This window comes from Bombina bombina, chromosome 2, assembly GCF_027579735.1.
Source record: "Bombina bombina isolate aBomBom1 chromosome 2, aBomBom1.pri, whole genome shotgun sequence".
NCBI classification, from domain to species: domain Eukaryota; kingdom Metazoa; phylum Chordata; class Amphibia; order Anura; family Bombinatoridae; genus Bombina; species Bombina bombina.
Window position 1 is genome coordinate 1,326,171,334 of NC_069500.1, and position 16,103 is coordinate 1,326,187,436.

The 16,103-nt window shown below is 39.5% G+C and overlaps 1 protein-coding gene across 1 annotated transcript in view; it reads right to left on the bottom strand.

The window, feature by feature from the left end:
• HGFAC (HGF activator) overlaps positions 1-16,103 on the bottom strand; it is a 337,074-nt gene that overhangs the window by 59,567 nt on the left and 261,404 nt on the right. The window contains exon 10 of the mRNA XM_053704187.1: positions 12,080-12,317. Within this exon, the coding sequence (XP_053560162.1) occupies positions 12,080-12,317 (238 nt within the window). The remainder of the gene's footprint in view (positions 1-12,079; positions 12,318-16,103) is intronic.

Consider the following 16,103-nt stretch of genomic DNA (forward strand, 5'->3'; position numbering starts at 1 on the left):
TTATACCTTAACACTTGAAATCATTTTTAATTCGTTTTAATATTTTACAATGTGTTTTTCTGTGTATTTACTGTAAATATTTTACATTCCAATGGTCTTTGCATAGTAGAAAATTAGATTTGTTTTTTTAAATAGATATTTATATATATATAACTGTACATATTCATATAGATATATAGGTATTAGGTTAGTGCACAAGCGATAAATGTGTGTTTTTTTTAACAACGCATTCCATTGAAGTCTATGGCGAGAAGAAGTTAATGCAGTTGCGATATCCAAAGTTCTGAAGTTAGCGGACATCATATTTCCCGCATGCACTGACTTTTTACCTTTAAATTGTAATACGCACTGGGTAAAAAAAATTGCCTCCAGCGTTGTTTGCACTTGAATGCTTGCACCTAATAGCACACCATTCGTAATATCCAGTGATGTATTCAAGTCTTTTACTCCAAGTCTCTACCGTCAAGTCTCAAGTCAAGTCTCTACCTTCAAGTCCACTCTCAGGTCAAGGGGCCTATTTATGATGGTGCGAGTGGACATGATTCGATATAGCGGATCATGCCGGCTGCACATCGATAAATGCCGACAGCATACGCTCTCGGCATTTATCATTGCACCAGCAGTTCTTGTGAACTGCTGTGAAATACCACCCCCTGCAGATTCGCAGCCAATTGGCCACTATCAGGGGGTGTCAATCAACCCGATCGTATTCGATCGGGTTGATTTCTGTCGATTTCTGTTCGCCGCCTCAGAGCAGGCGGACAGGTTATGGAGCTAAGGCTTTATTTAAACAAATCTGTGCTGTTAATCAAATTTATCAAGATAGCCTTTGAGAAAAACAATTTTTTCCACAAGATGCAAGTCAATGGCTTAAAATATACAAGTCCTGAGTGGAGTCAGTGCGTCATTTATTGCAAGTCAAGTATAAGTTGAGTCAATGAAGCGTGAGTCTGAGTCAATCGCTTTGTGTCTACATCACTGGTCTTATATTTTAAATTATTAACACAAGTCCTCGGTTTACTCAAAGGCCTATACTTAGAGAGGAAAATTAACATTTTTGTACTTCTCTTTCACAGCCCCCACTGGTATCTAAACCTTCTTGTTTACATGTTTTTTTGTAACCAGAACTTAAAGGGACATGAAACCCAAAATTCTTCTTTCATGCTTCAGACAGAGCATGCCGTTTTAAAGACACATTCTATTTTACTTCTATTATCAAATTTTCTTCTTCTTCTCTGGGTATCTTTTGTTGTAAAGCAGGGACATAAACTCAAGAGCGTGCACATGTCTGGAGCACTATATGGCAGCAATTTTGCTAGAAAGTTATCCTTTTTCCTGCCATGTAGTGTTCCAGACACCTACCTTGGTAGCTCTTCAACAATGAATATCATCGGAGCGAATCAAATTTGATAATAGAAGTAAATAGGAACTTAATTTTCTTTCCTAATGCAGACAGAGCATGCGATTTTAAATAATGATCTATGTTACTTATATTATTAAATTGGCTTTGTTCACTGTGTATCTTTTGTTGAAAAGCAGAGACATATGCTCAGGAGCGTGTAGATGTCTGGATCACTATATGGCAGTAGTTTTTAAAAAATGTTAACCATTTGCAAGAGCGCAGCACTATTTCCTGCCATATAATGCTCCAGACACTTACCTAGGTAGCTCAACAAAGAATATCATGAGAGCAAAGCAAATTTTTGATAATATAAGGAAATAGGAAACATTTAAAATTGTATCCTCTATCTGAATCAAAATGAGCTATTTTAAACTATAAAATAAAGGTAAGGGAGCTTTTTGAAAATAATTTATTTCACTCAAGTAGGTAAAATGAATAATTGGAAAAACATTAAAGGGATATGAAGTCCAAAATTTTTCTTTCACGATTCAGCCAGAGCATGCAATTTCAAGCAGCTTTTCAATTTTCTTCTATTATCTGCTCAATTCTCTTGGTATCCTTTGATGAAAAGCATACCTAGGTAGGCACAGTGCAGTAATGCACTACTGGGAGCTTGCTGGTGATTGATGGCTGCATTTATATCTATCTTGCCATTGATATGTTCAGCTAGCTCCCAGTAGTGCATTATTGCTCCTTTAACAAAGGATACCAAGAGAATTAAGCAAATTTCATGTTTCAAATTAAAAGAAGTAAATTGGAAAGTTGTTATTAAATTGTATGCTCTATCTGAATCATGGAAGAAAAAAAACTAGGTTGTATATCCCTTTAAAAGGGAGAAAATATTAGCGCACACTGTATCTTTAATTCCATATTTGCATTTAATATTTTTATAATGTGTGCCTTCACTAGTTCATTTTAAAAAAAAAAAAACTAAGGCCTAAATTACGAGTTTTGCGTTAGAGGCTGTGCGGTGCTAACGAGCAGTTTATGCTCACCGCTCACTTACCTACAGCGCTGGTATTACGGGTTTTTACAAACCCGGCGTTAACTGCAGAAAAGTGAGCATAGAGCAAAATTTAGCTCCACATTTCACCTCAATACCAGCGCTGCTTACGTTAGCGGTGAGCTGGTAAAACGTGCTTGTGCACGATTTCCCCATATGAATCAATGGGGGAGAGCCGGCTGAAAAAAAACACCTGCAAAAAAGCAGCGTAAAGCTCCTAACGCAGCCCCATTGATTCCTATGGGGAAATAAAAGTTATGTCTACATCTAACACCTTAACATGAACCCCGAGTCTAAACACCGTAATCTTACACTTATTAACCCCTAATCTGCTGCCCCCGACATCGCCAACACCTACATTATATTATTAACCTCTAATCTGCCGCTCCAGACACCGCCGCCACCTACATTATACTTATGAACCCCTAATCTGCTGCCCCCAACATTGCCGACACCTACATTATATTTATTAACCCCTAATCTGCCGCCCCCAATGTCGCACCAACCTACCTACATTTATTAACCCCTAATCTGCCACCCCAACGTCGCCACCATTATAATAAAGTTATTAACCCCTAAACCTAAGTCTAGCCCTAACCCTAACCCCCCCTAACTTAAATATAATTTAAATAAATATAAATAAAATTACTATAATTAACTAAATAATTCCTATTTAAAACTAAATACTTACCTATAAAATAAACCCTAAGATAGCTACAATATAACTAATAGTTACATTGTATCTATCTTAGGGTTTATTTTTATTTTACAGGCAAGTTTGTATTTATTTTAACTAGGTAGAATAGTTATTAAATAGTTATTAACTATTTAATAACTACCTAGTTAAAATAAAGACAAATTTACCTGTAAAATAAAACCTAACCTAAGTTACAATTATACCTAACACTACACTACAATTAAATTAATTACCTAAATTAAAAACAATTAATTACAATTAAATAAAATTATCTAAAGTACAAAAACCCCCCACTAAATTACAGAAAAAAATAAAGAAATTACAAGATTTTTAAACTAATTACACCTAATCTAATCCCCCTAAAAAATAAAAAAGCCCCCCCAAAATAAAAAAGCCCTACCCTACACTAAATTACAAATAGCCCTTAAAAGGGCCTTTTGCGGGGCATTGCCCCAAAGTAATCAGTTCTTTTACCTGAAAAAAAAATTACAATTCCCCCCAACATTAAAATCCACCACCCACTGATTGGAACAGCCAATAGAATGCCAACTCAATCCTATTGGCTGATTGGATCAGCCAATAGGATTGAACTTCAATCCTATTGGCTGATTGCATCAGCCAATAGGATATTTTCTACCTTAATTCCGATTGGCTGATAGAATTATATCAGCCAATCGGTATTGAAGGGACGCCATCTTGGATGACGTCATTTAAAGGAACCTTCATTTTGTATTTAGCCGTCGGAAGAAGAGGATTCTCTGCGTGATGTGTTGAAGATGGACCCGCTCCGCGCCGGATGGATGAAGATAGAAGATGCCGTCTGGATGAAGACTTCTGCCCGTCTGGAGGACCACTTCGCCCGGCTTGGATGAAGACTTCTCCCGACTTCGTTGAGGACTTCGGCCCGGTTGGGTGAAGACGTCTCCCAGTAAGGTGATCTTCAGGGGGTTAGTGTTAGGTTTTTTTAAGGGGGGATTGGGTGGGTTTTAGAGTAGGGTTGGTTGTGTGGGTGGTGGGTTTTAATGTTGGGGGGGATTGTAATTTTTTTTCAGGTAAAAGAGCTGATTACTTTTGGGGCAATGCCCCGCAAAAGGCCCTTTTAATGGCTATTTTTAATTTAGTGTAGGGTAGGGCTTTTTATTTTGGGGGACTTTTTTATTTTGTTAGGGGGATTAGATTACGTGTAATTAGTTTAAAAATCTTGTAATTTGTTTATTATTTTCTGTAATTTAGTGTTTTTTAGTTTAGTTTGTTTAGATAATTATATTTAATTGTAATTAATTGTATTTAATTTAGGTAATTAATTTATTTGTAGTGTAGTGCTTGGTGTAATTGTAACTTAGGTTAGGTTTTATTTTACAGGTAAATTTGTCTTTATTTTAACTAGGTAGTTATTAAATAGTTATTTATATAGTTATTGTACCTAGTTAAAATAAATACAAAGTTGCCTGTAAAATATAAATAAACCCTAAGCTAGATACAATGTAATTATTAGTTATATTGTAGCTAGCTTAGGGTTTATTTTATAGGTAAGTATTTAGTTTTAAATATGAATTATTTAGTTAATTGTAGTAATTTTATTTAGATGTATTTAAATTATATTTAAGTTAGGTGGGGTTAGGGTTAGACTTAGGTTTAGGGGTTAATAACTTTATTATAGTGGCGGCGACGTTGTGGGCAGCAGATTAGGGGTTAATAAATGTAGGTAGGTGGCGGCGATGTTAGGGATGGCAGATTAGGGGTTAATAAAATTTAACTAGTGTTTGCGGTGCGGCAGTTTAGGGGTTATTAGTCATAAACTTCTAACATTTTAAAAGAATATTTTTTATTTATTCAGAAAACCTTGCTTTTTATTTTGGCGAGATTTTCATCTTAAATCAAGAACAACAATGTGGGAAATTAATTTCCATAAGAAGAAAGTGGCTACAACGTATCTCATCTTCTTTAAAGAGAGTTTAACAGTTGGTATACTCTATATTGTGAAATCACAGTTTTACAAGGTTTAAAATATTGTCAGAAGTTCCAACCCACACTGTAAAGAATGAAGTTTGTCTATTACAGTAAAGAGAGCGTCAGGGGGTTCTAGATATTGTATATCCTGATTATGCAAAACATGATTTTTTCGAATTCTGTTCCTGTAAAAACCTTTGCAAAAACAATCGTAGTTGCCATAAAACAAGACAAAACAGCAAATGGTTAAAATCCTGATAACGAAAACGCGATTGCAGATAGAAATCCTGTTTAAGATGATGAGATTGCTGTAACTTATAAACATGAAAATGTGAGTATAAAATAAATAGAAATATTGTATTAACATGATTGCTAAATGTCATTTCTAGATGTTGCAGACTTGATTCGTTTTTTTGTATTTCCTATAGATCCCGTTAGCTGTACAAGATCTCACATAAATTCATATACATATGTACATTTCAATTCCACCCACTATCATAATATTATACAATAGTGGTGAATATAAGTTTTAACCACTTCCTCCAAAATGGACGTAGGTATTACGTCACACAGTACTTTGTCCAACGTACCTAGTACCTACATCCAACACTCTCTTATAAGTTGGGCCCTGCTGTCAGGGGTGGGGGCATAAGGAATCTGCCTTTATATGGTAAGGGAACAGTGATTGTTTTCGTTAACTATATGAAGGCAGATCCGATGCTGGCAATATCACTGCCTATATAAGATACTGCCGTGGGTGGAGGGCTGGGATTACATGGGAGGAGGTGATCTAGACGGGTGGTTGGTTGGTGGCAGGGATGGGGCATTTTCCCTACGCTACAGAAAAAATATGTCCAGAGAAAGAATATGATGGGCAACATATGAAAAACATGTGTTCGTCCATTTCAAATATATTATGAATCAAGTTACTAAATTCCCTACCACATGAACTATTGAACTTCTGAATATTATTTGTTAAATCAATTGTTACATTAGACATTTTTAATGTGGATATTCGATCTAATTATGAACATTTGAAAACAAAAGTAACTTTAAAAAAAACTGAAATATAATTCGATTACAGAATTTTTATGGATATTCATTCTTATCAACATTCCATTGTCCAAAGAAAAATGTCCACAGGACTATTCGTTCAACCAAACGGATTACACTTTCAGCACATTCGCCCATCCCTAATGGGCAGAGGAACCTATGCTATGGAAAAATAGGATCTTTGAGGGGGGAGGGTGAGCAAATAAAGTATTTGTTACTAAGAGACTAGCTTTCAGTAATAAATGGGGTGGCAGATAGTGGGAGGAGGAGGGTAAGAGAGCTGTTGAGGGGGTTCAGGGAGTTTGGACCCCTAAACTACAGGAATACATAAGTAAATAAAAAAAAAACTTCAGACTGTCTGCCAGTACCTAAGATGATCGTGACCATTAGTAGGGGAGGAGGGAAGAGAGTTGTTTGGGAGGGATCAGGAAGGGATCAGGGGACGGGAGGTGTCAGGTGGAAGACTAATCTCTACACTACAAAAAAAATTAACCTCACAAGCTTACTGATTAGCCCCTTCACTGCCAGGAATTTAAAGTGTGGGGCACAGCTGTAATTAGCATCCTTCTAATTGCCAACAACTAATAACAAAGCCATTTCTGCTATTTCTGAACAAAGGGGATACCAATCATTTGTAAAGCTAAAAAAAGAAGGCTCTTTTGTATATGGGCGTGATAGCTATACTTGCCATGTTTCCTCGCTTTTTATTTTTTTATTTTTAAACTTCGGTAATACACTTGTTTATTTATTATTCTTTCAATAAAAAAAATAAAAATACAATAATACCAGCCCCATCACAAAACAAACTGAACTGTGTTAACTCCTGAACTGCCATAACCCCCACAACAAAAAAATGCTACTCTATTAGTCCCGCCCTAAAGACAGCACAACACCCATTAAAGTAAACCCCTATGCTATTAATCCCTAAACAGCCACAATCTCCATTTCAAAATCCCCTATACTATTAACCGCTAAGTCATCACAACCATGCCACAAAACCCCTATGCTATATTAACCCCTAAAATGCCCCAATGCCCCAGTAGAAGGAGGTTAATTGTAAAGGTTTCCTTGTGCATTGGGTAAGTATTCCACTCCAGACAATTTTCTTTTCATTGAGCTTCTTGAAAATGAATAAGGGTTGATTCTGTGTACATTGAAACAATGGGATAAAAAGGACAATAAAGTCAAAATTAAACTTTCATGATTCAACAGAGCATTTAATTTTTAAATAACTTTCCAATGCACTATTACTAAATTTTCTTTGTATCTTGGTATTCTTTGTTAAAAAGCATATCTAGGTAGGCTCAGGGGCAGAAATGCACTACTGAGAGCTAGCTGTTGCTTGGTGGCTTCACATATATGCCTCTTTTTATTGGTTCACCAAATGTGGTCAAATAGCTCCCAGTAAAGCATTGCTGCTCCTTCGATAAATGATACCAAGAGAATGAAGCAAATTTGAAAAGAACACAAGAACACAAGAACACAAGAAGAATACCTGTCTAATGCGTTTTGCGCCCCCTAATTTATGAGTAAGCAGCACTAGGGTTAGACAGGTATGCTTTTTGGCTGCCTGACCATGCTGTCTCTTCACTTCATGTATAGTTATTTGCTCAAATAAATATTTTTCTTTTTTACGCATACTTGAAAGTGTATATCTTGTGTTCTTTTGGAATTTTTTGGCGGGGTGATCCACTGCTTTTAAAAACACACTCCATGGCGACTTTAACTTGACGATGGACGCTCAATTAGACACTTCAAACGGTATGGCAAGCACCTCTCCTAAAATAATTAAATCTGTTAAATCCACAATTTCGAGCCTTAGGCTCCACGATATATGGAGAGCAGTACACACATCCAGTAAAGACTTCACATACTACTCACCACCCCATAATAAATATTCCCATATAGATTATTTTTTCTCCGATCCATCTGGGCTTGACATGGTCACCTCCTGCTCAATTGGCCCCATTACATGGTCAGACCATGCCCCAGTGACCTGTTCTATTTTATGGCCAGACCTCCCACCGACGTCATACTTTTGGAAACTAGACGAGACTTTACTGAACGACCCTATAGTTAAATGTGACATCCAGAAATCCCTGAACAACTACTTACTACACAATGACCCTTCACAAACCTCACTCATACATTTTTGGGAAGCGCACAAATGTGTAATTCGAGGAGAATTCCTCAAACATAAAGCTCGCCTCAATAAACAACATAGACTAAAAACACACTCCAAGTTAGTACAGCCGGTCCTCTTTAGTTTTTCACACACGCTCCGGGCAAACAGATGTGCTGAAAATGCGACGGGTGACGCACACAATAAAGCAAATTTGCTAATAGAAGTAAATCTGAAAGTTGTTTAGAAATATATGTTCTACCTGAATCATAAAAGAACAATTTGAGTTAATGTCCATTTAAGGCCTATTTCTCAAATTTGCTGTGAAGAAGAGACATGATTTTCCTGCAGACACAAATTCACTACAAAAACAAGCATATGGGATATCGTGTAGATAGAAATAAATGCCCATAATAATCTTACAGAAACCTCTGGAAGAGCATGACTTTGTGAATGGATTAATAATAAAAAAATAATAAAAATTACAGCCATGAATATACAGCCTCATGCTACATAACTAAAAACTAATCCTTGTTTCAGGATAAATAACCTTTGGATTATAGTGTATTTTAAATAGAAAACTATCTTAAGATATATTTTTTCCTCAAAAAGCATTTTATTTATATTAAAATAATCCTGTTTAAATTTAAATATTATTTTTTTAAATCATTGATTTCTATCGACCCTGTTTTACATATTAAGAGTAAACCACTTGAAATCACTATTGAGTATGTTTCTCTTATTTTATTTGATTGTGGTCAATTAGGGCTAGATGTGAGTACATTTGTGCACTGCTCTAAGTTATCACTGTGTAGGAAAGGTACAGTGCTACAGTGCTAATGAAAGAAGATAAATTAAAACTGTATATGGAAAATGCAATTTAATTTAGAAAATACAGAGAAATATCAGTGATAAGAGAGCAAAATCACTTGGCTTGCTAACTACTATGATGTCACTTTGCTGCTGTTTGTATTCAGTGTAGACTCTCGGTTATGCTTGCTCTCCATTGACATGCTCAGATTACGCATTTATATGCTGAACATTTCTGACACATTTTTTTAAGACAAGAGGCTTTATATTTTGCATTCTACTCTATACTGAATACAAACAGCAGCAAAGTGACATCATAGTAGTTAGCAAGCCAAGTGATTTTGCTCTCTTATCACTGATATTTCTCTGTATTTTCTAAATTAACCCCTTAAGGACCAGCGACGTACCCTGTATGTCGCTGGCCTTTTTTTGGGACTTGATTGTTTTATAGCACGGTTTTGCCACCAGCGTTGAGACTGCTCTTTTCCACTAAGCCTGCTGGAGGGAGGGAATTAATAGCGTGTTCTTGCTAGACTTGTGCTATTATGTCCTGAAAAAACCCTTAACGACCAGTGACATACAGGGTACATTGTGGTCATTAAGGGGTTAAATTGCATTTTCCATCTACAGTTTTAATTTATCTTCTTTCATTAGCACTGTAGCACTGTACCTTTCCTACACAGTGATAGGTCCTAGAGGAAGTGTACAGTAAAATCAAGCAATATATAGCAACACTCGTCCTAAAGCCTGTTTACAACGGCCATTTTTTTTCAGTACAGCAGTCCCACCCCTTGCTCTCTCTCTCCCCCTCTCGTTTGCTCTCTCTCTCCCCCTCTCTTTTGCTCTCTCTTTCCCCCCTGTCTTTTGCTCTCTCACCCCCTCTCTTTTGCGCTCCCTCTCCCCCTCACTTTTTGCTCTCTCTCTCCCCCCTCTTTTGCTCTCTCTCCCCTCTCTTTTGCTGTCTCTCCCTCCTCTCTTTTGCTGTCTCTCTCCCTCTCTTTTGCTGTCTCTCCCCATCTATTTTGCTGTCTCTCTCCCTCTCGTTTGCTGTCTCTCTCCCTATCTTTTGCTGTCTCTCCCCTCTTTTGCTCTCTCTCTCCCCCTCTCTTTTCCCCCCTCTCTTTTGCGCTCTCTCTCCCCTCTTTTTGCCCTCTATCTTCCCCTCTCTTTTACCCTCTCTCTCCCCCTCTCTTCAACTCTCTCTCTCCCCCCTCTCTCTCTCTCCCCTTTCTTCCCTCTTTTGCTGTCTCTCTCCCTTTCTTTTGCTCTCTCTCCCTTCCTCTCTTTTGCTCTCTCTCTCTCCCCTTTCTTTTGCGCTCTCTCCCCCTCTCTTTTGCTGTCTCTCTCCCTCTTTTTTGCTTTCTCTATCCCCACTTTTGCTCTCTCTCTCTCCCCTTTCTTTTGTTCTCTCTCCCCCTCTCTTTTGTTCTCTCTCCCCCCTCTCTTATGCTCTCTCTTTCCCCCTCTCTTTTGATCTCGGTCTATCCCCCCATCTTTTGCTCTCTCGTCCCTTTCTTTTGCTCTCTCCCCCCTCTCTTTTGCTGTCTCTCTCCCTCTCTTTTGGTCTCTCCCCCCCCCCCTCTCTTATGCTCTCTCTCCCTCCTCTCTCTCCCCCCTTTCTTTTGCTGTCTCTCTCCTTCTCTTTTGCTCTCTATATCCCACCTCTTTTGCTTTCTCGCTCTCCCCCTTTCTTTTGCTATCTCTCCCCCCTCTCTTTTGCTGTCTCTCTCCCTCTCTTTTGCTCTCTGTATCCCACCTCTTTTGCTTTCTCGCTCTCCCCCCTTTCTTTTGCTCTCTCTCCCCCCTCTATTTTGCTATCTCTCTCCCTCTCTTTTGCTCTCTGTATCCCACCTCTTTTGCTCTTTCTGTCTCTCCCTTTCTTTTGCTCTCTCTCCCCCTCTCTTTTGCTGTCTCTCTCCCTCTCTTTTGCTCTCTCTCTCCGCCCTCTTTTGTTCTCTCTTTCTCCCCCTTTTTTGCTCTATCTCCCCCCTCTCTGTTGCTGTCTCTCTCCCTCTCTTTAGCTGTCTCTCTCCCCCTTTTTAGCTGTCTCTCTCCCCCTCGCTTTTGCTGTCTCTCTCCATCTCTTTTGCTTTCTTTATCCCCCTCTTTTGTTCTCTTTCTCCCCCTTTTTTTGCTCTATCTCCCCCTCTCTGTTGCTGCCACTCTCCTTCTCTTTAGCTGTCTCTCTCCCCTTTTTAGCTGTCTCTCTCCCCCTTTCGTTTGCTCTCTCTCCCCCTCTCTTTTGCTCTCTCTCTCTCCCTTTATTTTGCTCTCTCTTTCTCCCTCTCTTTTGCTTTCTCTCTCTCCTCTTTCTTTTGCTCTCTCTCCCCTCTCTTGTGCTCTCTCTATCCCCCACTCTCTTGCTCTCTATCACCCACTATTTTGCTATCTCTATCCTCCACTCTTTTGAGCTCTGTATCTTTTAAAGCCATGGCGTCCGACCGGCCCTGCCCTAGCCCCTCCCCGTCGGCACCACGCCCCTGCCCGCGTCGCGCTCGGCCAGCCCCGTCCGCCTTTCATTCGCCCGGCCCCGCTCACGTCACGCCTGGCCGGCCGGTCGGTCATGCCACCCAGGTCAGTCTGTTGAAGGCCAGGTGTGTTTGTCCTCGCGCAGTCTCTACTGTGCATGACAGCTTCGGACAAACACACTTGGCCTTTTATATTATAGGATGTATAGTGTATTGCTATTTTTTCATTAATTAATTTATATTTAATGTAATTTAAAAGGATTACAATTAATATAATATAATACAAAAACCAAGCACCACTTCATCACTAATTGTCCCACCCTGCTCATGCCATACCCAACCAACCCAATGTAACACCCCATCAACAGAACACCCTGGTTCCTCCTCAGTCTGCTCTGACTCCACACTGTGCTATAGTGACTCCACCCACAAGTATCCCTGGCTCAGTCCCCAGCCACTCAGTAGTGGATACTTTATAGGAAATGCTGGGAACTATTCTATAACAAACCTGTTTTGCTGTCAGGAATCCCCAAAAGATTAGGAGTTGTAAAATACATATTTCAAGGCATATTACCTGTGTGCAAAACAGTGAGCTGCAGAAACAACCCAGCAGGGCTGTATAAGGCTCCCGGCACAGAAATCATTCCCAATATAAATGGCTGCAAGCCAAGGGTGAGAGGCAGGGAGCGCTGAGAGCCCTCCAATAATCCGTCCTCTTGCAATAACTCGCTTCTCGTGTTTTTTGCCACATGTTGGTTTTATAGGTGTATCAGAAAGCTCTTCTGAGAGTACAAGTGTTCTTCCCTTTGCAACTGCGAAAATATATAAAATTACATATATAGATTAAAGGGACAGTCTACTCTAGAATTGTTATTGTTTAAAAAGATAGATAACCCCTTTATTATCCATTCCCCAATTTTGCATAATCAACACAGTTATATTAATACACTTTTTACCTCTGTAATTACCTTGTATCTAAGCCTCTGTAGACTGCCCCCTTATCACAGTTCTTTTGACAAATTTGCATTTTAGAAACTGTCAAAATACTCTGAGATAAGAGGCGGCCTTCAAGGGCTTAGAAATTAGCATATAAGCCTAGGTTTAGCTTTCAACAAAGAATACCAAGAGAACAAAGCAACTGTGATGATAAAGGTAAATTAAAATGGCATGCCCTATCTTAATCATGAAAGTTTAATTTGACTAGACTGTCCCTTTAAATATGTATACAATAAAATCATATTTTTAACTTAAACCTACTACCTGTAAGATGTTGCCATCATTTTTTTTTCTCAGAACTTTTTTTTTATATAAAGTCTCAACAGGTATGTCTTAAAGGGACACTACACTGTAAAATGTGTTTCGCCTTAAAGAGACAGTAAAGTCAAAATAAAACTTACATGATTCAGATATAGCATAAAATGTACTTTAATTATCTAATTTGGCTCATTCCCTTAGTATCCTTTGTTAAGATGCACACTTATGTAAGAGCAGCAATACTCTACTGCTAGTTGCTTATTGGTGGCTGCATATAGTATATATTCCTCTGGTCTTTGGCTGACCCAATGTGTTTTGTTTACTCCCAGTAAAGCTCCTTCAACAAAGGATACCAAGAGAACAAACCGTTTTTATAATATAATAAATTGAAAGGTGTTTAACAGTATATGCTTTATTTGAATTGTTAAAAAAAATGTGTTTCATGTCGCTTTAAATTATTTGCAATGATTTGTTATACCATCTGATAATAAATGTATGGGGAATTTCTCCTTAAAGGGACATGAAACCCAAAAATGTTCTTTCATGATTTAGATAAAGAATACAATTTTAAACAACTTTCTCATTTACTTCTATTATTTAATTTGTTTTATTCTCTTGGTATCATTTGTTGAAGGAATGCACTACTGGTTTCTAACTAAACACAAGGATGACAATCAGTATATATATATATATATATATATATATATATGCAGCGACCAATCAGCAGCTAGAACCTAGGTTCTCTGCTGCTCCTGAGCTTTCATAGTTAAATCTTTTAGCAAAGAATAACAAGAGAATGAAGCAAATTAAATAATAGAAGTAAATTGGGAAGTTGTTTAAAATCGTATTCTCTATCTGAATCATGAAAGAAAAATTTTAGGTTTCATGTCCCTTTAAGGCTTTTTTTCTTAATTGTAAATAGCTGGCTCTGTTCTTTTAATAGCTGGCTCTGCACATTGAAACCACCAGCTATTGTTATCAAGAGCATATCCGTTCAAATGGGCTGATCTTGCAGGACAGACGAAACTGCTTATCTTATCTGCCTATATTCATGCGCAACGGCCAGTATTTAATAATGAATAATTTTCAATAAATGAAATATTCTGCAGACAAGTCATTGGGAACACTTTTAAGGCATATGAAACCCAAAATTGTTCTTTCATGATACAGACAGAGTATGCCATTCTAAACAACTTTCTAATGTACATCTATTAATGTTTATTCATTCTCTTTGTATCTTTTGTTGAAAAACAGGGGTGTAAGCTTAGGAGCAGGACCATTTGCAAGAGCACTAGATGGCAGCACTATTTTTTCCTGCCATGTAGTGCTTCAGATGCCTATCTAGATATCTCTTCGATAAAGAATATCATGGGAACAAAGTAAATTTGATAATAGAAGTAAATTGGAAAAAAATAAAAAGTTGTTATGTTCTGTCTGAATAACAAAAGAAAATGTTTGGGTTTCATATCTCTTAAAAGGTAAAAAAAAAAAAAAAACACAGTACAGTGTCCATTTATGTGCAATGCAAAACATTGGATTGTAGTCCTCTCTGGCAATAAAGAGGTTAAACAAAGATGTTACAATGTTTTAAATGTTTGATGTTGTAATATTGACATTCTGGAAAGACTGATATTGCAGACCAGTGCTTTCCAAAACTGTGTGTCGTGACACATTAGTGCGTCGGCGGCAGTGTGTAAGTGTGTCCCTGCTTCAGCACAAACTGTGTGTCGTGACACATTAGTGCGTCGGCGGCAGTGTGTAAGTGTGTCCCTGCTTCAGCACAAACTGTGTGTCGTGACACATTAGTGCGTCGGCGGCAGTGTGTAAGTGTGTCCCTGCTTCAGCACAAACTGTGTGTCGTGACACATTAGTGCGTCGGCGGCAGTGTGTAAGTGTGTCCCTGCTTCAGCACAAACTGTGTGTCGTGACACATTAGTGCGTCGGCGGCAGTGTGTAAGTGTGTCCCTGCTTCAGCACAAACTGTGTGTCGTGACACATTAGTGCGTCGGCGGCAGTGTGTAAGTGTGTCCCTGCTTCAGCACAAACTGTGTGTCGTGACACATTAGTGCGTCGGCGGCAGTGTGTAAGTGTGTCCCTGCTTCAGCACAAACTGTGTGTCGTGACACATTAGTGCGTCGGCGGCAGTGTGTAAGTGTGTCCCTGCTTCAGCACAAACTGTGTGTCGTGACACATTAGTGCGTCGGCGGCAGTGTGTAAGTGTGTCCCTGCTTCAGCACAAACTGTGTGTCGTGACACATTAGTGCGTCGGCGGCAGTGTGTAAGTGTGTCCCTGCTTCAGCACAAACTGTGTGTCGTGACACATTAGTGCGTCGGCGGCAGTGTGTAAGTGTGTCCCTGCTTCAGCACAAACTGTGTGTCGTGACACATTAGTGCGTCGGCGGCAGTGTGTAAGTATGTCCCTGCTTCAGCACAAACTGTGTGTCGTGACACATTAGTGCGTCGGCGGCAGTGTGTAAGTGTGTCCCTGCTTCAGCACAAACTGTGTGTCGTGACACATTAGTGCGTCGGCGGCAGTGTGTAAGTGTGTCCCTGCTTCAGCACAAACTGTGTGTCGTGACACATTAGTGCGTCGGCGGCAGTGTGTAAGTGTGTCCCTGCTTCAGCACAAACTGTGTGTCGTGACACATTAGTGCGTCGGCGGCAGTGTGTAAGTGTGTCCCTGCTTCAGCACAAACTGTGTGTCGTGACACATTAGTGCGTCGGCGGCAGTGTGTAAGTGTGTCCCTGCTTCAGCACAAACTGTGTGTCGTGACACATTAGTGCGTCGGCGGCAGTGTGTAAGTGTGTCCCTGCTTCAGCACAAACTGTGTGTCGTGACACATTAGTGCGTCGGCGGCAGTGTGTAAGTGTGTCCCTGCTTCAGTACAAACTGTGTGTCGTGACACATTAGTGCGTCGGCGGCAGTGTGTAAGTGTGTCCCTGCTTCAGCACAAACTGTGTGTTGTGACACATTAGTGCGTCGGCGGCAGTGTGTAAGTGTGTCCCTGCTTCAGCACAAACTGTGTGTCGTGACACATTAGTGCGTCGGCGGCAGTGTGTAAGTGTGTCCCTGCTTCAGCACAAACTGTGTGTCGTGACACATTAGTGCGTCGGCGGCAGTGTGTAAGTGTGTCCCTGCTTCAGCACAAACTGTGTGTCGTGACACATTAGTGCGTCGGCGGCAGTGTGTAAGTGTGTCCCTGCTTCAGCACAAACTGTGTGTCGTGACACATTAGTGCGTCGGCGGCAGTGTGTAAGTGTGTCCCTGCTTCAGCACAAACTGTGTGTCGTGACACATTAGTGCGTTGGCGGCAGTGTGTAAGTGTGTCCCTGCTTCAGCACAA